The sequence below is a fragment of the Echinops telfairi genome, unplaced genomic scaffold (assembly GCF_000313985.2).
Source record: "Echinops telfairi isolate 266 unplaced genomic scaffold, ASM31398v2 ScPeMD7_7469;HRSCAF=8507_0, whole genome shotgun sequence".
Taxonomy (NCBI): Eukaryota; Metazoa; Chordata; class Mammalia; order Afrosoricida; family Tenrecidae; genus Echinops; species Echinops telfairi.
This window is the reverse complement of record NW_022111372.1, coordinates 25,521,817-25,543,668: the sequence shown is the minus strand read 5'-3', so window position 1 is coordinate 25,543,668 and position 21,852 is coordinate 25,521,817. Positions and strand designations below refer to the sequence as shown.

The 21,852-nt window shown below is 48.2% G+C and overlaps 1 protein-coding gene across 1 annotated transcript in view; it reads right to left on the bottom strand.

Annotated features, from left to right (window-relative positions):
• Positions 1-21,473, bottom strand: part of MRPS6 (mitochondrial ribosomal protein S6) — a 202,086-nt gene extending 180,613 nt beyond the window's left edge. The window contains exon 1 of the mRNA XM_045284755.1: positions 21,444-21,473. Within this exon, the coding sequence (XP_045140690.1) occupies positions 21,444-21,458 (15 nt within the window). The 5' untranslated portion in view covers positions 21,459-21,473. The remainder of the gene's footprint in view (positions 1-21,443) is intronic.
• Between the last annotated feature and the right edge of the window lie 379 nt (positions 21,474-21,852).

Genomic DNA, 21,852 nt, shown 5'->3' with positions numbered 1-21,852 from the left:
GTGTGTATGTATCAGTGTTTCTTTATCCATTCTAAAGCTGGTAGACATTTGGCCTGTTACCAACTTCTTGCGAGTGTGAACTGTGCTATACTGAACATGGCAGAGCATGAATCTGTTCTTGTTCTCTCTCCTATTTCTTTGGGGTAAATATCCAGCAGAGGTATTGATGAGTCAAAAGATACTTCGAAAAGAGTCCTGGTGGTTTAGCAGTTATGCATTGGGCTGTGATCCCCAAGGTCCATAGTTCAAAACCACCAGCTGGTCCTCAGGAGAAAGATGAGGCTTTCTACTCCCCTAAATAGTTACAATCTTGAAAACCTGCAGGGAGAGTCCTACCCTGTCCTATAGGGTCACTGGGAATCGGCAATGACTTGATGGCAGTGAGTTTAGTTAGTTGTGTTTTTTTTAATGGTGCTTCGATTCTCAGTTATTTCAGGAAGCGCCATCTGCTTTTGATAATAGCTGTATGTGTTTACATTCCCACCAACAGTGTGTGTGTTCCAGTCTCTCCACACCCTCTCCAGCATTTGTACTCTGTTTCTTTTTAATTGGGCTATCATTGTAGATGTTTGGTTTTTGCCTTTTAATGAAAATTAACATCTCCAGGGGGAAACGCTCCAAGAAAACATGAAAGATGCCATCTAACTTCAATTAGATGCCAACTTCTGTTCCTCCCTCGACCCACCCAAGACCACCTGGAGGAAGCCAAGGACCACCAGTGAGCATACGTATTAATTAAGATAAAGGAAGCACCTGACTGTCAGCCCATCTTGCCAGCTGTGTTGAATCGTACGGACCTGCGGGTGGTGGTGGTGGTGGTAAATTCCCTCTTGATGCCAGAGGATGGCTAGAAACCCTGGTGGAGACCAGCTGCCCCTGGCACACGCCAATTGGTCCTGGCTCATTTTTACTCCCTGTCAACACTAGCCTCTTGCCTGGAGGTCTTTTGCCTCCCTGTGTGGAAGCCCTGTAATTCCTCTTTCTGGCTTGGCCCGGCCGAATTTAGTGGCGAGTCTGGGCCAGGTGTGGAAAGCTGTGATCTTCCTGGAGGTGGTAGAAGGTTAGGGCAAGGCTCAGCTATAGGCCCAGAGGGTTTGCCCCATTGGCACCACGGGGGAATTGAGAGCAGAGGGTAAAAGCAAAAGCTCATTCTGAACTTTTCACCAGTGCCTCAAATCTGATTAGTAAATAGTCCATGGCATAGAACCCCACATTTTCCCCTAAAGTAAGGTGACCAGATTTAAAGCGGGACGCCATTGACTGGGGGGTTCCTTGATTAAAAATCTGGTCTATATGGACCAAATAGACCGTTCCCTAGCTTGTCGTGCATTCTTTCCAAAAATCGGGACTGTCCCGCCAAAAGCGGGACGTCTGGTCACCTTACCCTAAAGATACAAAATGAAGCCTGTCTGAATTCCAGCTATTTCTGTCACGTGAACCTTGTCATAATACTCCCTCACAGCTTAGTTTTTCAGAAAGTTGCTCAAATCTCCTTCCATATTTTTTTATTAATAAATCATTGATTGGGGGCTCTTACAGCTCTTATAACAATCCATACATCAATTGTATCAAGCACATTTGTACATATGTTGCCATCAGCATTTTCAAAACATTGTCTTTCTCCTTGAGCCCTTGATATCAACTCCTCTTTTTTCCCTCCCTCCACTCCCCTCCCACATGTACAGGTTGGAAACAGAAGAATGAAAAACACAGCCATACAAATATCAGATAAAATATACTTCAAAAGAAAAAGCCTATTTAGGGATGCTGAGGATGTCCCAATGGTGGAGAAAGGTTTAATTTTCTAAGAATAAATCATAAAAACTCTGAGTGCGCCAACCAACAAATGTATCAAACTTCAGAGAACATTGACCAATTCACTATTATAGAGGGTGACTGCCATTGTTGGTCAGTCTGTTATTGATAGGCTAAACCAAAACAGCAACACAATGAACATACTTAACCTAATAGTCATGTACAGAATTCTGCATCCCACAATGAAAGAATGCAGTCCCCCTCCCCCGCCCCCATGGATTAAGTAGTTGTGTAAGTCAGGGTGGACTAGAGAAACAAATTCATAGACATTCATATGTGTATAATAAAGAGGTTTATATACAAGAGCAATTGAATATTGAGAAAACATACCAGCCAGATCAAGTCTATAGGTTTGATATTAGCCTTTTCCAATACTAATCTATACAATCCTCTTCAGACTCACACAATACATGCAATGAAACTAAATGCAGGAAGCTCACAGGTCAGTGGGTGGAAAGTCTTGTGGATCCAGTGGCAGTGGAAGTATCTCAGCACTGGCAGGGGTCTCCACATGGCTCTTCCAGCTCCAGGGCTCTAGCGTAGCTCTATGTGCCTTGTCAGCAGGAAGATGAAGCAGAGAGATAGTGTATCTGGCCTCCAGGGAGTTATTTATCTCCGTTGTACCTCCAAATGAGGTCATCAAGATGTAACCTAATTAACAGGCTAGACGCCACCCCTTCCTCAAGTTGACAGATTATGTAACTGCCACAGTAGTTTTTAATTTTTTAAAGCAATTTTAAGTTTACAGAAAAGGAATGCACAAACAATCCTGCAATGGTGGGGATTCCTGAGTGCCTACAATGATAGACACCAGGCTGAATGGGTATAGGAAGGAGGGTAGGAGTATAGCCACGAATATAGAAAGATTCCACCAAGGGTATTTGTATAGGTATCTTTGCTGCAACTTCATCCGTGAATATTTGCTGGAGCAGACAGGGGGAAGAGTCATGAAAACTTCTTAGACATAATCAAGCACCCTGGGGGTCAGGATCATAGGGGACACCAAGGCCACAGAGTTCACAAAATGCTGTTCCAGGTTCTACTTTGACGAGTATGACAGGGGTCTTAAAAGCTTATATGCACCATAAAGTGCAATCATTGCCAAGTAATAGGAAGGAGGAGTGATGGAAATCTAAAGACGCGAGGACCTGGTGCCAGGGGCATTAAGTGGAGAGGAAATGTTTTGAGAATGATGAGGGCAATGAATGTACAAATGCGCTTTACACAATTGGTGTGTGTATGGATTGTGATAAGATGATTAAATAAAGAAAATCATTTAATCATTTAATAAAATGATTTTAAAAAGAAAAGGAAATCTAAAGATGCATGGAAATAATGAGGCCAATAGACTAATGGAACATGCAAATGTGAGTCTCCACAACATTGAGACCAGAAGAGCTAGATGGTGCCCGGCTACCAAAACCAAATGCTTTGAAAAGGAGCAATGTGAAGGGCCTGGATAGCGTGAAGGAACATGTGGAACAGAACCTAGAATCATATAAAAGATTAAGCTTTCTAATTGGATAGAGACTCATGGGACTCCCAAGCCTAGGGCTTTTAGTCACCCTTGAAGTTTAGAATTAAACGTATCCCAGGTTAGAACAATAACCATTTAAGATCAAAATGGCGTCAAATACCCATGGACATTGGGGCTCGGGAAGAAAGAGGAATGGGAACCGGAAATGCTGGGAGGAAGTGAGATAAACAATGGCGCTTTGAGGTGTGTGAGCTGGATGACTTGAGACTAAATGCATATAAATCATTGAATGTAAAGCTCATGATGGTCTGAGTTTGTAAACCTTCACCTAAAAATACAATGAAAAAAAGTTCAATTGTGTAAAAAGCATTCTACTGCCTGGATATAGAAATAATTTTTAGTCACCTTGAATTATGTAAGAAGAGACAACATCCTGGGAGGGGGGGTAACAATGCAATTAGACATTCTGAGATTGTTTCACGAAAAAGAAGTGCCTATCTTACTCAAGTCTCTTGAAACGGGATCTGAGTTCCTTTCAGCTTTGCCTCGCTCGAAGCACAGAGTATGTATGGAATTGAAAATTTGGTGGAGAATATCGAATATATCCACCAGAAGAATGAACAAATCAATCTTAGAAGAAGCAAAACCAGAATGCTCCTTTGAAGTGAGGATGGTAAAACGTCAAAGACCACTCCCTATTAAAATACCTTATGTTTGCTAGAGGACAGTAAAAATTAGGGAGACGCTTCATGACATGGATTGACCCAATAGCCACAAAAATGGGCTTAATCATATCAGAGATCATGAGGACAGCATAGGGCTCGGGGCCATTTGGTTCACGTATACATGAGTCAAAGCCAACTTGACAGCAACCACCACCAACAAGAGAGTTCCTGTACAAGGACCGACTCGAGAGAGCAGACTTTGATAAGCACGATGGATGGAAAGCTGGCCTTTGTCTTACAGCAAAAGCCAAGAGATACTGGCAGCAATGTTGAAGGGGGACCCGGATATGACCCACATCTTCTGTCAGTGAGTTCTAGGGCACTGGTTAAGCTATGTAGCACATGCAGGAGCCTGTCCTGCCTACCCTCTGCCAGGAAAGGAGGAGAGGCCGGGAGATAAACCGGAACAAGGAGACGCAGCACCTGTTCTACGCACATGAAGAAAGCACTAGCAGTGGGTGTGAGCGAGTGACCGGTACCTTAGAGGAGCCATACTCCTTTAAGATTGGATGGAAGAGAGGGGTGTTCCTTTAAAAAAAACCCAAAACACTAGTTACTGAAGGCAACAGGAAATCTGGGAGGCAGGTGAAAGACTCAATAAGCACAATGAAAAAACATATTCTCCCCACCACACATCATTGAACAGGAGGAGGCACAAGACTGAGGAGAACTGGAGATGTCAAATGAATCAAAAGGAGGGGAAAAATATCTGTGGTGAACTCTAGGGCAGGGGTCCTCAAACTGTTTAAACAGGGGGCCAGTTCACTGTCCCTCAGACCTGTTGGAGGGCCTGACTATAGTTTAAAAAAAAAAAACTATGAACAAATTCGTATGCACAATGCACATATTTTATTTTGAAGTAAAAAAACAAATGGGACAAAAACATCCGGCAGGCCGGATAAATGTCCTCCGCAGGCCACAGTTTGGGGACGCTGCTCTAGGGATTCACAGCACTGCCACTAGAAGGTGCAACTCAAATGTAAAGATCTCTGCAGAGTCCCCGCACTCCAGGAGACCAGTCTGGAGTATGTGCTGGGAATTCTAGAAGCTCAGATCAACATAGAGAGTGGAAAAGTACCGGTTGTTGATGGTTGCCTCATGATTTCTTTCCAGGTATTTCCTCAACAAGCTGGTATGCCCCACCTTGCTCAGGGAGGAGGTGAGGCCAATGATCAACATGCCCCACAGGCCAAGGGCATGCACCTGCACAGTGCAGACCCAGCAGCACTGCAGGTGGTCCTGGAAACCTCCCTTCTCACTTTCTGGGTACCGCTCTAAGCAGACATACTCGACCTAGGCCTCTTCTTCCTGGCCCTGAGGCACCCACTGCTACCCAGCTCCTCCTTGGCTGTCTAGCCTTCCTTCCTGAATGTGCTTTCAGTGCCGTAACGCTCTTGCACCCCAGCTCTCCACACTATTAAAAACAGCAGTAACAAACAACCAGTTGCCACTGCGTCTATTCCAATTCATGGCAACTTGTGATAGGTTTGATGTCGGCCTGGTTGGACCCGAATTCCCCTTGATAGGAACTAGCCTAGTGTGGTTAACTCCAATGATGGCATCTCCTATGACGCAAACGAGCAGTCCTGTCGTCGGTGGAGTCCCCCTGCTTTAATCTGGTCACAGTCTGGATACAGCTAAGGGGAGGTTCATTGGGGGGCGGGGGCGGGGCGGCGGTGTTACTCTTCATATAAATTGACACTGTGGGGAAGCTAACTCTCTTCTGCTGCAACCTCTGGATCTTGTATCTGGTTTACTGACCTTCTATCATACTACTTGCGGAGGTGGGTAGTTTATTGTGCCAACCTGACCTATAAACACATGTGGGATTAATTGAAGGGCGGAGAGATAAATGGCTCGGCGAGCCTTGCCTTTTTTGTCTCTTGCTCTTTGATCATCGGACCAGTGTGCGACTGCCTTGCTTGTTCTTGCTTGTCCCACTACCTGTGGGACACCTAACCTGGGGACAGTGTTGCTGTAATTTGAGGTTCCTTCAAGACCTGCTTCACCACACCATTGAAATTTATCTCTCTTGAGCTGAGGACTGTCGAACCCTGTCATCTGGCTGACTGTTGGTGACCTGCCCTGCTGTTTGCTGCCTGTGCCCGGATATCCTGAATTGCTCTACAGAGGACTACCCAGGGGCCCTCAAGACTTGAAGGACTGCCAGTGTCTCACAACTGTCTCATGGGAGTGAGTTGCACTGAGCCATTTGTACTGCTTTATAATTTACTTAACTGTTTATTTCTTATGTTATATCTATCTGTATAAGTATATATAAAATTATCAGCATTCTGGTTTTGTTTCTCTAGAGAATCCTGTCTAACACACTTGCCCATCCCAGAAGCCATCAGCAGACTGCCAACCTTGGATCTATTCAGCTCAGCTTCCACCAGCCTGTGTGGACTTCCTGCTTCCTGTTCACAGCCCCTACAGCTACATAAGTCAGGAGAAGCCTCCAGCTTACATTTGACCCCACAGACTTGAACTGGACTGGACTTACCCATTTCTCCAACTGTGTGGGCCATTCCTTGATATAAATCCCTTCCTATAGGAATCGATTACATGGAACTGTGTGTGACCTCCTCCCTGGGGGACAGACAACCGAAAAGTGGATGAAGGGAGACGTCGGACAGGGCAAGATATGACAAAATACCCATTTATAAACTATCGAGGGTTCATGTGGGAGGGGGGAGCGGGGAGGGAGGGAAAAAATGAGGACCTAATGTTGGGGGTTTAAACGGAGAGAAAATGTTTTGAGAAATGATGTACAAATGCGCTTTACACAATTGATGTGTGTATGGATTGGGATAACAGTTGTATGAGCCCCTAATAAAATGTTAAAAAAGAAAAAAAAATCCCTTCCTATATACCAAATGCCACTGCTTGTATGTCTTTAGAGAATGCAACCCCATTTGTTGCAGAGTTGAACTGCACTGCGTGGTACTGCACAGAATGTTAATGGCTTTGACCTTCTGAAAGTAGAACTCTAAGACTTACATGCAAGGCACCTCTGGGAGGATTCAAACCAACCTGTCCATGTAGCCAATTGCCTGTTTTCACCCCCTCCACACCATAACAGCCTATTCAAAGCACTTCACCCAGAGCCATGGAAATCTGCACATCTTCCTAGAACTATTTAAAAGAGGGCTCAGAGAACACAGATGAATCTCCAAGTCAATGACCTCACTGTGGTAAAACACCAGGATCCCCTGTGAAACAGTACACAGCTCCACAGCTTGTGTATTGCCACTCCACATGTAGGTAGACAAAATACCCAGGGAGAGGTGGTGTAGGAAAAGGCGAGGAAATTGCCATTTTCAGGGTTCTGATACCTGCCAAGGAGCCCTGGCGGCACTGTGGGTTACACGTTGGGTTGCTAACCACAAGGTCAACAGTTTGAACCCACCAGCCACTCCCAAGGGAAAGATGAGGCTTTCTGCTCCTATCAACATTTAGAACCTTGGAAACTCAGAGGGAAGTTCCACTCTGTCCAGAAGGTCAGTAGGAGTCAGAATTGACTCAATGCTACTGAGTTTGGTTTTTTGAGTTGGATGTCAAGGCTGTGAGCTGTGGCACTGAGACCATAGTCGATCCAGAGATACATTGCATTTCCAGGTGCAGAAAAGCACAATGTGCAAAACTTAAAGCAGACATTAAAGACAGAAACAAACACATAGGTAAATCAAAAGTATTGCTACTAGAGCTAAGTTCTATATTCAAGAGTTTATTCTAAACAAAATAGGTTTCAACATGTCTCTGTGGTCAGGGGATGGCTGCGAACAAGCTCTCTCAGTGATACACATATTTCAGTCTCACTAAGGTGCCTTCACCCAAAAGTCCCATCAAAACAGTTGCTCCTAAGGGGATCTACTAGGTCAGTTAAACTCAAGGCAAAGAAGGTTTCTTGGGATTCCCAGCCTAGTATACCATGTGATTGACCAGCTCAACATGGCTAATACCAGTCCATTCCCGCTCCCTAGTGCCTAGGAGATTGGTCTTTATGTGCTCCATTTCATTTTTTACAGCTTCTGGTTTTCCATGATGCAGATTTAAAAGGCTCCACACTCTAATTATTCATGAATGTTTGAAGCTGCCTCTTCTCACTTTGAGTCGGACCCCACCAGCAAAGGAAGGTGCTAGAAACGTTGCCCTATCCATGTCATTAAGGTCAACTCACCTTTGAGGAGCCAGCTTTTCCTCAGACTTGACTCCCCATCATCTAACACCCAAGAAATAGTGTTCTGCCTATTACGAGTCTTATTTCATTTGCTAATAGGCATTTTCTGTTTGTGTTCGTCCGGATAGACTAGAGAAACAAATCCAGAGACACTCATATGTGTCTAAGAAAGAGGTTTATCTATAAAAGCAATTGAGAAAATATCCCAGCCCAGTCCAGATCAATATGTCCGATACCCATCTAAAGTCCTCTTCAGACTCACACAACACATGCAATGATGCTGAACGCAGGAAAATCACAGGTCAGTGGGTGGGAAGTCTTGTGGATCCTGTGGCAGTGGAAGCATGTCAGCGCTGGCGGATGTCTCCACGTGGCTCCTCCAGCCAGGGCACTAGCCTAGCTCCATATGTCTTGTCAGCTGCAATGTCTCACAGGAAGTGAGCCTACATCCTGCCTCCAGCAAGCTATTTATCTCCTTAGTGCCTTCAAATGAGGTCATCAAGTTGTGACCGGATTGACAGGCTAACCTCCACCCCTTCACTCTAAGTCCTCTCAAGTTGACAACAGATGATGTAACTACCACACTGTTTAAGGGTAGGCTCTTACACATGTGCACAGATGTCTTACTCCCTGAACCTCTGTGTGGCCCTTGTTACTTCTCAAATTAAGCAAAAATGAGATTTCCGTCATCAGGGGTCTCTCCCATCAGCCTCCTAATTGCCTTCTTGTTCCTTCTTCCCCATGGAAATCTCACTTTTCCCTCTGCTTGGAATTCTCCTCCCTTCCCTATTCATCCTTGAAAACCTAGTCAAGAAGCCTCCCCTTCTAGGATGCCTTGCACACCCTCTCAGGCAGAGTTCACCCCCTTCCTGCTCTCTGCCTGCCTCTGTCGAACTCAGACATTCTATCTCAGAATGTCCTAGAATCTCTGAGCCTCTGCAGCCCCAAGACTTGGAACTCCTTTTCCTAAGTAAGAGATGGGCCTTCTCATCTGTATATCTGCAGGGCCCTGCACAAAACCAACCACTGGTAATTTGTTGATAAATGCTGATGAAGCAAATGAATTCCTAAATAAGGCAAGCCCTCTCTTCAGTCCTCTGCACAATACTCAGGTCCCTGGGTAGCACACATGGTTTGCAATCAGCTCCTCATCTAAAGTTTGGCAGTTCAAGCCCATCCGGAAGCACCCAAAAGATAGGTCTGATGATTAACTTCCATAAAGATGACAGCCGAGGAAACCCTATGAAATAGTTCCCTCCCGTAACACATGGGGTCGCCATGAGCCCAGCTCTTCTCCATGGCAAAGGGTTGGCTTTCTCCACCCGCTACCCCACCCCCCACCCCATCACCACCCAACACTCACTCTCTCCTTGCTTTCGCAACTCATTCTTTCTGCCTAGACCAGTGGTTCTCAACCTGTGGGTCTTGACCCCTTTGGGGGTCAAATGACCCTTTCATAGGGTTTGCCCAATTCATAACAGTAGCAAAATTACAGTGATGAAGTGGCAATGAAAATAATTTTATGGTTGGGGTTCACCAGCATGAGGAACTGTATTAAAGGGTCGCGGCATGAGGAAGGTTGGGAACCACTGGCCCAGACTAACTTGCAAACCACTTAACTCCCATCAGGGCACTTAACTCCCGTACCTGGCACATTGTAATCACTCAGCTGGTATTTGTTGACTGCTTGAGTGAAGCCTCCAAATCTATTGTGATTCCTCCACAACCCACCTCCTCTGCGCAGGCTCCTCCGTTCCATCCCAAAGAGTCTGCGACTTCCACTTCTCTCAGGTGTTGGATATATTTAGTTCCTCTTCACTCTTCTGGATGAATAGCCCCCTGCCGGATTCCCTGGCCTCTTTAAGAGGCCCAGACTTCCTCTTCCTTTGAAATCACAGTTCCTCCTTTCCAGCTCTAACTCAACCAGGAAGAAGCTGCAGCAAGGGACCACATAAACCCAGCTCAGACAAGTCAATCATTACAGGAGCTTCGTGACCTTACAGGAGCCCTGGTTGTAGAGTGGGTAAGGGCTCAGCGGCTAACTGAACGGGCAACTGTCCTGAACCACCTTGCCTGTATGGGAAAAAATTTTAAAGTGTCTGTTGTGCAAACTTTCTGGGCCCATCTAACCATCAGAACCTGATAAGGCAAAAGAACAGGTTATCCTGCTCCGTTCCACACTGTGGTGGCTAGCCAATCACCATTCACACCGCCCATCTCTCCCTAACTCCCAGGACTCCTCGGAACACAGCGAAATAAACGGGTCATGTCAACATCTCTTGGACAGAATCCAGTCTTTCCTTGATGGTGTCTGGATCGACAAAGGCTCAGGGTTATGGGGACAGCGATATCTTTTCATGAAAGCTTTGGAGGACTGCAGGTTAAAAGCCTCTGGGAAGGAGGCCATCCACATGCTCCCGGTCTGCGCCTCAGTGGCCATCTGTGATGATTTCATGTCTGTACCCACCAGTGACCCTTCTGACCTGCCACTTTGCTAACAAAGCCTGCTGCTTAAACCACCTCCCTCACCCTTCCTACCTTGGAGTCTAACTAGCCCTCTTCCCCTGCAACACATTGGAAATTTCCTCCAACCCTCCCTGCTCCCAAACTCCATCTGCCTGCAAATTCCAGTGGGAAACACAATTGTTTTACTTCATCTCTCTCCTAATGTCCTTTGCCTTTTGTTTATTTTTTTGGAAGATTAGAGCTATACAGAATTTTGGGTACACCCAACAAGCCGGAGCTTTTGTAAAACAGAGGATGGTGGCAATAAAAAGCGTATGCTCAGAGCTCAGGTTAATCCTTTGGAAGGCACCTGCATTCTAAGGTTGATTTGACCTTCTGTGATGGCAATGGGCGTTAAAGGACCAGAGAGAAGGGGGGAGGGGGGAAGGGGAGAGGGATAACACCTGGAAGCAGGCCTTGTAGTTAGGCGCAGAGCCTATAAGAGATACAGAGCCTGTAAGAGATGCTTAGAATTATAACATCAATTGTAGTAATCATTTGGTTGCTGTTAGTTGTCATTAAGTCAACTCCTAACTCTTAGTGACCCTGAACGCAAGGGGATTAGGCTGTTGTGCTCCACAGAGTTTTCATGGTCTGAGTGTGGGTAGTAGATTGCCAGGTCTTTCTTCCTAGCCTGCGTGGGAAATGAGAATTCTACCACTGCCGCTGTAATTACGAAAAGACAGTAGTTTACATTTCATGAGGGAGGCGTTCATTTCCCCTGTTTTACAAATGAGAAAACTGAGGCTCGGTGAGGTTATATGTTGCCAAGATGAACAACTAGCAAGTAACACAGCGATGCTCAAACCCACCTGGCCGATGCCAGAGCTCTTTCCCTTTATGGCTTTGCTCATCTGAGGCCATTTCCAGCCCTGTACTGTGTAGGGACACACACACATTTGGAATTCCTTTGGTTGTCCATATCTTAGCCCCCTTCTTGAGTTTTGGGAGTCCTCTATATTATGAATGGGCCTTGGGAAAGGCCGCGTGTAGACACTGTGCTATGAAAGCTGACAATGCTGAGTACTGCCTTTCCCAGTACCTCTTGCTTTTAAGGCTCAGACACATGACCTAGGCTTCGTCGACCAGATGCCTCCATCCTGGATTCTGACCCAAGAGCTCATGAATTTGAAAGCCATTTGAAGCAGGGGTCCTCAAACTTTTTAAATAAGGGGCCAGTTCACTGTCCCTCAGACCTGTTGGAGGGCCAGACTATAGTTTAAAAAAATAATTATGAACAAGTTCCTATGCACACTGCACATATCTTATTTTGAAGTAAAAAAACAAATGGGGCAAAAACAGCCAGCAGGTGGATAAATGTCCTCGGTGGGCCGCATGTGGCCCGCGGGCCGGAGTTTGAGGACCCTGGTTTGAAGAATGGGTAGCCACTGTGGGGGTCCACACTGAGTGGCAATGTCCAGAGTGGACTGAAGGTTGCCTTTTCTTGGTGTTGCTGTAACCGAACTATCACAAACAGCTATGTATTTTCCCCACAGTGCAGGCAGCTGGTAGCTCACATTCAGGGCACTGCTGTAGAAGAAGGCTCTCTTTCGGCTTGGCTGGAGGAAGAAAGACCCTTACTCTGCCAGCTTCTGTAGATGCAGTGTTTCTCAGCAACTTAGTGGTCCTTGGGTGGCATCTTTCTTCCCATTCATACCTTTGTGTTTAATCTGCTCTTTTTGTAACTCCACGGGAGCCCTGGTGACGTAGAGGTTAAGTGTTGGGCTGTTTAACCACAAGGTCAGATGGTCAAAACCATCAGCCAGCTCCGAGGGAGAAACATGGGGCTTTCTCCTAGTAAAGAGTCATAGATCCAGAAACCCACAGGGGCAGTTCTACCCTGTCCTATCGGGTCGCTGTGAGTCAGAACTGACTCGATGGCAGAGAGTTTCTTGTTTGGGTTGGTTTTTTTCTTCTTCTGTTTTTGTAATTCAGATGTGGTTACGTTTGGGACCCTTGGGGTCTTTTGGGTTTTGTAATTCAGATGTGGTTATGTTTGGGACCCTTGGGGTCTTTTGGTTTTTGTAATTCAGATGTGATTACGTTTGGGACCCTTGGGGTCTTTTGGGTTTTGTAATTCAGATGTGATTACGTTTGGGACCCTTGGGGTCTTTTGGGTTTTGTAATTCAGACGTGGTTATGTTTGGGACTCACCCTACATCAGTGTGGCTGCATTAACACCACAAAGAAAGCTCTCCAGATAGCATGGTTTCCACAGGTACTGGGGTGGGGGTGGGGGTGGGGTCAGAACTCCAGCATGTATTTTTTGGGGGGATGTCATTCAATCCATAACAGGGAAGGTCAGCCGGGGCCCTGGCTTGCTCAGAGCTGCTCTGTGAGCCTTGTCTGCAATCCCGCATCCAGTGGCTATGCCAACCACGAGCAAGCAGCCCAGCTCCAAGGGTATCTGAGTGTGTAGCTGCGCAGCGGTTCTGGGAGAGAGCCAGCCAACCCACGAGCCTCTCTGTCTCCACAATGTGACCCCTTAACTCCACATGCGGCCTAACGTGGGAACCGCGTTGGCCAGCCACGTCAAGTCGGTCACTTCTCTTAATGCCGAGTCATTTCACTTGTCCCCATTGCACTGTCAGCAGAGAAAACCAGTCGCCATGGAGTCAGCTCTGACACATGGCAGCCTCGTGTGCGTCAGAGCTGCATGTGCTCGGTAGGGTTTTCATTGGTGAATCTGGGGGAAACTAGGTTGCCAGGCCTTTCTTCCACAGTGCCTCTTGGTGAAATAGAACTTCCAACCTCTCCATCAGCAGCTGAGCTAATGAACAATATGTACCACTCAAAGACCGCCATTGCACTGCAAAATCCCCAAAATAAACTCACTGCTACTGAGCTGATGCCGACTCATAGCAATCCTATAGGATCCGTCCTATAGAAATGCCCCTGTGTGTTGCCAAGACTAACTTTTTAGGGGACTAGGAAACCTCATCTTTCTCCCTCTGAGCAGCTAGTGGTTCCAAACTGCTGACCTTGCAGTTATCAGCCCAACAAGTAATCACTATGCCGCTAGGGCCCCCACTGCACTACAGTCTCTGTTAAAAGAGAAAACCCTACTAATCAAAAAGTCTAATATATTGATAAGACACTTAAATTGTGGGGTGTTGTTGTTATTTTAAATCATATGGACATATGGTGGAACAATCGAGTTTGTAGTTGTAGGAGCTCATCTGCTCTACAGAGAACGCTCTGGCACAGCAGAGTCAGGCCCTGGCAATGTTTCTCTGCTCCTCAGGGCCTGGGACTCAGAAGCCAGGCCAGGAAGGTTGATCAGGGAACTGCTGTAAGCTCCAAGCAGGGGCTGTCCTCAGGGAGGCCTGGGTGAGGGCAACCTCGCTCCTCCCAGCCTGCCTGCCAGGCAGCCTCTGGCTCCAGGGCTGAGTCCCAGGCTCTTAGTCCCCAAGGCCATCCCGGGGTCAGCGATGGTGGACATCTTCCCTCCCCATAGAGGTTGACTTACTCACCCGGGGGCAGAGCCGGACCCCCACGGAACTGGGTGCTCCAGCTTCTCTGACCACCCTCACTCCCCTTCCCCTACACCTGAGCCTGTGCTTAAACCGAAAGAAGTCATTACCAGCCAGGGCTTTGCTTTCAACATCAGCAAAACAATGAACTTGTTCAAGAGAAGAGTCTGTGTAATCTAAGAGAGAGCTAGTAAATTTCCCTTATGAATAGGCCTTCACTGAATCAATGATCTCATTTCCACAAAGCATTTTCTCCTCTGCCTTCATGTTAAATGAGGATTTTTAAATTTTCCTGTCCACGATTGGACAGCGGACACCATCTTCTCATCTGGAAAATCACTCAAAAGAGAAACACAGACACCCGCCCCTCGACCCCCATGAACGCTGATGCCCTTAGGCTGGTGCCCACTCCAATCCTCCCACCCCTACCCCCACCCCCCTGCAGATCCAGCTGAGTCCACAGGTGGTTCTTCGGCACATCAGATGTGCCCTCTCACAAGAAGCTGCCCCCACCTGAGGGCCACTCCAGGTTGGGACGAGACCTGAGCTCGAATCCAGTTCAGTCTCGGTGTCCCTGGGTGCCGATGCAAATGGCTGATGCCCTCAGCTTCCAGCCGGCAGGTCAGAGATTAGGACCCACACCGAGGTGCCTCAGAAGCAAGGCCTGGCAGTACTTCTGAAAAAGCAACCACTGAAGAGTGGACGACGTGCAAGCGTACCCTCACACACACGGGGGTGCCCACAAGTCAGGTCTGCTCAGCTGCACCCAACGTCAGGGTGTCAGTCCCTCTAGGCATCTTGCTGGCTGTGAGATCTTAGGCAGGTCAGCGAGATTTCTTTACTCCAGCGCTAAAATGGGCCAGGCCTTGTCTGGTCCTCCCAGGGGAAATTCTTAGGGAAATACATGATGATGAATGGGGAAGTATCCCGGGAGCAGCATCGAGCTGAACACGGGTTTGCACCAGCCCCTCACCCTTGGGGCTCCTACCTGGCGTGGTCCCACCTGTCCCCATCGTAGCCTGTGCCAGTGCGGGAGGCAGGCAGAGGGTTAGAAGCTTGGGAGGTGTACAGGGAAGAGCTGGCTCTGCTCTCTGGTCAGGATGTGCTGTGGGGAGGGTCTGGGGAGCTAGAGGCAGCCTGACCTACAGACACAGCCACAAGCCACTTTCATTCCAGGTGGGTCTACAGCCCAGACGGGGTGGAAGCCAAGAATAAGGGACAAGGTGTCCCTTTCCAAATGGAAAGACCCCCGGTCCTGCCATCTTGGGGTTGATGTACATCTATGGTGCATTTCGAGCAGGAGTGCTTTTGCAGTTTCGAGGATGAGATGTGAGCCCCAGCAGGGAGAGAGCTGCAAGAGGTGGTGGGGGCATGGCGTGGGGGGCACCTGACCTCCTGCGGCTTCAGCAGGGCCAAGGAGAATCCAAATGCACAGCAGCCCAAGACTGACTGCCCTGAAGCAGAGGTCAGGCATGCCTCCACCCGCCTCCCCTCTTCATTCAGACCCTGACCCTCCCTCCCCGCCTCTGCTGCCTTCAATAGTCAGCTGCGCCGGCCCACACAGCACGCTCACTGTGGTGGGTTATTACCGAAGTGAAGAGGCTGGCACAGCCAGGACCAGAAAGCAGGGAGGATGCCGTCCGTGGTCCACAGGGGCGCCCCTTCTCAGGCAGCCGTTGCTGTTTTATACGCACCATCAGCATGATCCCACCCCATGGATTGCTGGGAGTTACAGGGAAACAGTCACAAAAGCCACACGTCATTCATTTCACTTTGCCACCGCTGGAGTTTGACTAGATGGAGGAGGGCTGGGGCAATGGGTTCAGACACAGGTGACAATAGGTGTCACAGAATACAGCCCAAACCTACTGCCATTGAGCCAATCCTGATTTGCAGTGGCCCTGCAGGACAGAGGAGGAGAGAAAGCCATTGTCCCCCTGCTCTGTGCCAGGGCAGTGCTGCATGGGGCCTCTGCGGGGCTCAGGGCTGCTCCCAGTTGTCAGTCCCTCTGTACTTGACTGTGACACGCACCCCCTCCGAGTACAATCTGCTCTTCCCAGATTGAACTCAAGCCCCTCTGAGTTGTCACCACCTCCACAAGACCTTTCCAGGCACCCCCCAAGAGTGGATATTCATGTGCATCCTCCCCCTCACCCCCAATTCCCCATCTGCCCACCCCACTCCAGCTTCCAGGAATGCTAAGCATGAGTCTGAGGCCTCGGGTCCTGAAGGAGTCCGACGAATGAACGACGTGATTCTTGTAAAAGTTACCTCTTCTTTGCGGGGTGGGGAAGAGAATTCTTGTCTGGCCCACATCCCCACGAAGGTGTGCTATGTGACCCGAATGAACGGGTCACTGCTGTGGACGGGCCCTGGAGGCCATGGCACCGTGCACAGTTGTCAAAGCTGACTGTCACCAGGGCTCAGGCACAGGTCTTTGCATCCCTTACGGTGATGGGCAAACTAGCCAGCTCCGAATGGCAAGTGTTTGCCTCCAGCACGTCTCTCCCCAGGCTCCCTCAGCCCAAACATCCCTGTTCCTTTCACTGTCAGCACAGAGCAGAAGACTGAGTGGAGGGGAGATGGAGAGACATATTGATCCTCTCGCCTCTTCTTCCTCTTCTTCCCACCCCTGAAATCCAGTGCCCAAAAGCCGACCTTGAGAATGAGCTGGACGACCACACCTTAGCCAGCGTTCAGTTCAGGACCATGTGACAAAACGGCGCTTGTCTTCTTTGTTGGCTGCAGAAAATGTTGGCCAGACCCAAACAACAAAAAGGTAGAAAGAGAACAAGTTTGCTGACCCAGCTGCTACCCCCAGCCCCAGTTGAAGAGCTCCAAATATGGACTCTCTGCTGAGCCTGCAGCCCAGCTGCTAGAAGGGGCCGGAATTTACAGGAAGAGGAGGCAGACGGGATTTGAGCGGGCACTTTTCAGTACATCATTTGCCTTTGGGATGGCAAGCTGTGCCCAGATGCCACAGGTGAGGAAATGACCAAGAGCCAGGCCTGGCGGCCGGCTCCTAAACAGACAGCCCGCATCCGTCCACAGCACCCGGGCACGCAGCAGGAGGAAATTATGCGGCCTCATGTGCCCGGCCGGCCTCGCTCATGCACCTGCATAGTTTGAGCCTGCCTTCAGCTGATGGGGGCTGTTTGTGTGGAATGACCCAGTGCCCTGGGGCCAGGGACAACTTTGTTTTTTGAAAACGTGGTTTCCTGTAACAGCGTGTGCAGAACTAAAATCCCAAGAAGGAATGCGATCATCGGCTCCCTGGACATTCTGCAGGGAGAGAGGCCGCTTCTCGTGGCGCATGGCTCTCTCCTCAGTCTCTGCCTGAGTCAGCCTTGGCCAGGCCTCCCTCTTCAATGCAAATGGTGTTCTTTGGAGGACCGCCCCCAAAGGGCAGCAGGGTGTGTCTGGACGTCCACAGTGGGTACCGAGTAGGAGAGGACAAGGGCGTTCTATTCTGCCCGCTGGATAGAAAGTGTGGCGCCATCAAAGAGTGTGGCCAGTTGTACAACTCACTTCCTCCTCCCAGTGCTTCTAGCAGTGGCTCTGGAGATAGTCTTGACTCGTGGTGGCCCCAAATATGGAAGAGTAGAATCCGCTGGCTTTTTTTTCCCTAGAAATAATCACGAGGCCTTTCTCTTGAGGTGCCTCTGGGTAAACTTGAACCTCCAACCTTTCGATTAGCAGGTGAGTAGGTGAACTATTTACACCATGGTTAGAGCAGGGGGGTTATCCTCACTTCATGGGAAAGGAGTTGGAGCGAAGTGATCGAGGCCATACCACTAGCTGGGATGGACAGGATGACCAAGTGACAGACGAGCCCACACGGGGAGCTTTTTATCCTGTTTCTTTCCCCCACAGCAAGACACGGGGTAGCATCCTTTCTAAGAACCCCAAGAGCCCAAATCCTCCCAGGCTGAACCATTTGAGATTTGTATTTGTAACTAAAATGTGTGGCTCAGCGCCACCCTTCTGCCTGGCTCCATCTAACCTGGGGGTTCTTGGGATGGACCATGCTGTGGGCCTGGGACAGGGGACAGGGACCACATTGGACATCTGAGACGGGGGTTGGGCAGTCCTGGACAGCTGGACTTGTGGAAGAGACACCCTGGCCTCATGGGGACTGCACTGACTCTTCCGGGCTCCTTCTCAAACCCCTGTCTCCACTCTGTTCTTCATGTCTCTCCTCACCCCCACCCCCACCCCCGCCCTTAGGTCAGCCAGCCATTTCTGTAGAGGTCAATGGTTCTTGGCATTGCTGACAGGCAGTCTCAATGGCAACTACTCAAGCTCTGCAGGGTTAACACAAAGGCAGCCACAGCGAACACGTGTGCAGATGACATGCCGGGGGCCTGTAAACCTTCATTCATGAACATGCAAATTTGAACTTCATATCACGCACATGGGTCATAAAACATTTTTTCAAGCATTCAAAAACAAAGACTCTTCACTCTCAGCTGGAGGCCTGCACAGAAAGCAAGGTGCATGTGCCCACAGTGCGCCTGCCTCGCCTGCTCTAGGCAGTCCATGACTGACAACACTGAGCCTGGAGCCCTGCCTCCCTCAGGGCCTCCTCTGAGCTTCCAGTACAGCGAACCCTCGCCACTTCGCTCTTCGACTTCCGCGGCTTCACTCCATCGCGGTTTTTGTGTAACAACGCATGCTCTGTCATTACTGCCACTGATTGGCTCATACTGTACACGCTTGATACCATAAATAATATAATAAATAATAAATGATAATTGTAATGTCCAAAATGTTTTACTGTATTTTCCCTTTTTCGTTTAAGAAATTGGGTAACACGAGTGTAATGGTGACTAAAGGGTGTTTTTTCATGTCCTCTATGCTCTAACTACGAAAATATTTGATTTACAAATAAGGAATCCTACTTCGCGGAATTTCATTTATCACGGTAGGGTCTAGAACCGATTAACCGCGATAAACGAGGGTTCACTGTACATCTATTTGAGTGTCTTTCCAACAGAGCATATTCTAAAGACAACTATTGATTTCACTTCCTACTTAAAAGCTATCTACTCCGAGATGCCCCAGCTCAGTTAATATGGTCACCATTTGCTATCAGGTGAAAATCCTATAGTCATCCTTGACACTTCTCTGTCTCGGAGCCCCACATCCAAGTCATCTACATGCCCTGTAAACTGTGTCCCAGACCTGACTCCTTCACATCTCTCTCGCTCTCATCTTTGTCCTCACCCAAGCTACTGGCACCTCCTGAGCAGTCTCCCCACTCTCCCCTGTTAATGCCATCCAGCCCCTCCTGCATCCAGCCCTCAACTCTTCAGGCACTCCCCCCACTCTCAGAATAACCTCCGTCTTCTCGCTGTCTCTCAACATCTGTTCTCTCCTCTGTCTCCCAGCTCGTTTCCTTCGATCTTTTCCTTGCCCCCTCAGCACAAGTCATCCTGGCCTTCTGGTTGACACTCCGTGGTTTTCTGCCCAGAATGTCCTTCCTCCAGGTGTTTCCCCAGGTACTTGCCCATTCCCACAGCTCTCTGCTCAGAGAGACGTGCTCTATCTGCGATGGTTAGGACTAGTGTCAGCTTGGCTGCCAACTCAGTAGTGTGGTAGTGATGATGTACTCATCTCCCATTTTGTGATCTCCTAATATGGAATCACATCTGCTAAGGGCAGCCAATCAGCTAAAGAGAGTTCCCTCAGGGGTGTGGCCTATTTTCAGGATATATACTGGCTCTGGCAAAGTTCTCTGACTTTTTGCCCTCTCTGGGTCTGCATCTGGTTCATCATCATCTGACTTCTAGTTCTGGGGACCTGCGCCAGAGGCCTGCCGATCTTGGAACTGGCAGTCTCTGAAGCCTGTGAACCAGCAGCCTGCCATCTGACCCATGAACTTAGGACTTACCATTCTCTACTACCCAGGGAGCCACTTCAATGAGCGAAGTCAGTTTACAGAAAGAGTCTTCACGGGTTTTGCTTCTCTTGGGAGCCCAGCCTTAGAGACTACCTTCTCTGAGATCGCAGCCCACCTGTCTTCATTGCCCTCTGACCTGACTTTATGGTATACATGTAGTGGTGTGCTTACTGCTTCTCTCCTGCTTGGGGGAACTTATCTGCTTTGCTCATCACTGTATCTCAAGCCTTGCTTATCACATAGTAGGTGCTCAATAGATACGATGTCAGTGGAATAATTTATTGAATGAAAGGGAAAATATATATATAGAGAGAGAATGTCAGCCTGCAATGTAGCCTTGCCTAAAACATAGGAGCAGGCATCCCCAGAGCCCTTGAACCCTCCCTTGCTGCTCAAAGGACCCCATTTCTTCTGTGGACAATGCCTCCCAGAGCTGAGATGGTAAATAATGGGGTTACAGATGTAAAATATGAGACATTAGAGGTCCTGTGGTAGAATTCTAGCTTTCTAGGAGGAAGGCCAGAGTTTGATTCCTGGCCAGCGCACCTCACATGCAGCCATCTTCTGTCTGTCAGAGGCGGCTTGTGTGTTACTATGATTCAGAAAAGGTTTCTGTGGAGCTTCCAGACCAAGACAGACTGGGAAGAAAGACCTGGCCACCTACTTCCAAGCACCAGTCAATGAAAACCCTCTGTGGATCCCCATGTTACCATCGTCCATCAATCATAGGGACAGTACAGAGCTGGGCAGCATTTCATTTCATTGTACATCAGGTCACCATAGGTAGAAGGATGGCCCCATAGTAGTTAGCAACAATAGCAGATGTTTAAAAAAAAAAGTGAGCTCTTAGAATAATCATAAAATGCATAATGACTGGCACAGAGGAATGCATGATGTTATTGAATGAAGATTTTTAGTACAAGCGTGGTTTTAAAATGCAAGCATAAACCACTTCTCTAATTTCTCCAACCCCAGAACACCTGGACTGGAACACCAGCATACTGCCTCTCATGTGCTAGATGACCCAAGGCAAAGCATTGTCCTCTCTGGGCTTCGGTTACTTCCAGGAGTCCCTCCCAGCCTAAACACTGGCACGTTTGAAAAGCTATAGTTCATTGTCTCGTCAAAATTCCTGAGATTCTAAATTCATCTCAAACTACTAACTTATCAGACTCCTGTTTAATTCTTCTGCCAGTTGGCAATGCAGTAACAGTAGAAAACTAATTCTGACCCAGGAGTAAAACCACGATGATTAATGGTGTGTTAAACCTAAACTTAATGGGAGAGCGAAGGGAGGGCAGAAACATTGGGAAATTTACTCATTCTTGGAATAAGAAGGAGTTCAACTGAAAATGGCATTACTCACTGTAACATCATTCATCAGGACAAGAGGCTGTGTTTTTGAGTGTGAGATTGTAAGACGCAACTCCTCGAGCATGCAGGTGATGTTAGAAGGATAAAGTCCCATCCTGTCAATAAAAACATAACAAACACCATCTTTAAGGAGGTTAACCATATGTCTTCTGGGAAGCATAGAAGGACAAAAGTGTCACAGAAAGAGTTTCAGGGTCTGAGCATGAAGCTTCTGGAATGAGTGCGGGGGCGTTTGGGGGCCTCTCAGATCCACCTAGGGGCTGCTGAGTCACCGCTGCTGAGATGAGACAGGAAGCAGGCAGTCCCCGGACACCACAAGCTCAGAGACGGAGAGGAGGGCAGAAGGGACTTCCAGAGCATGGGTATAGGAAATTTACCAAGTGGAACCTGGTGACTCAAAA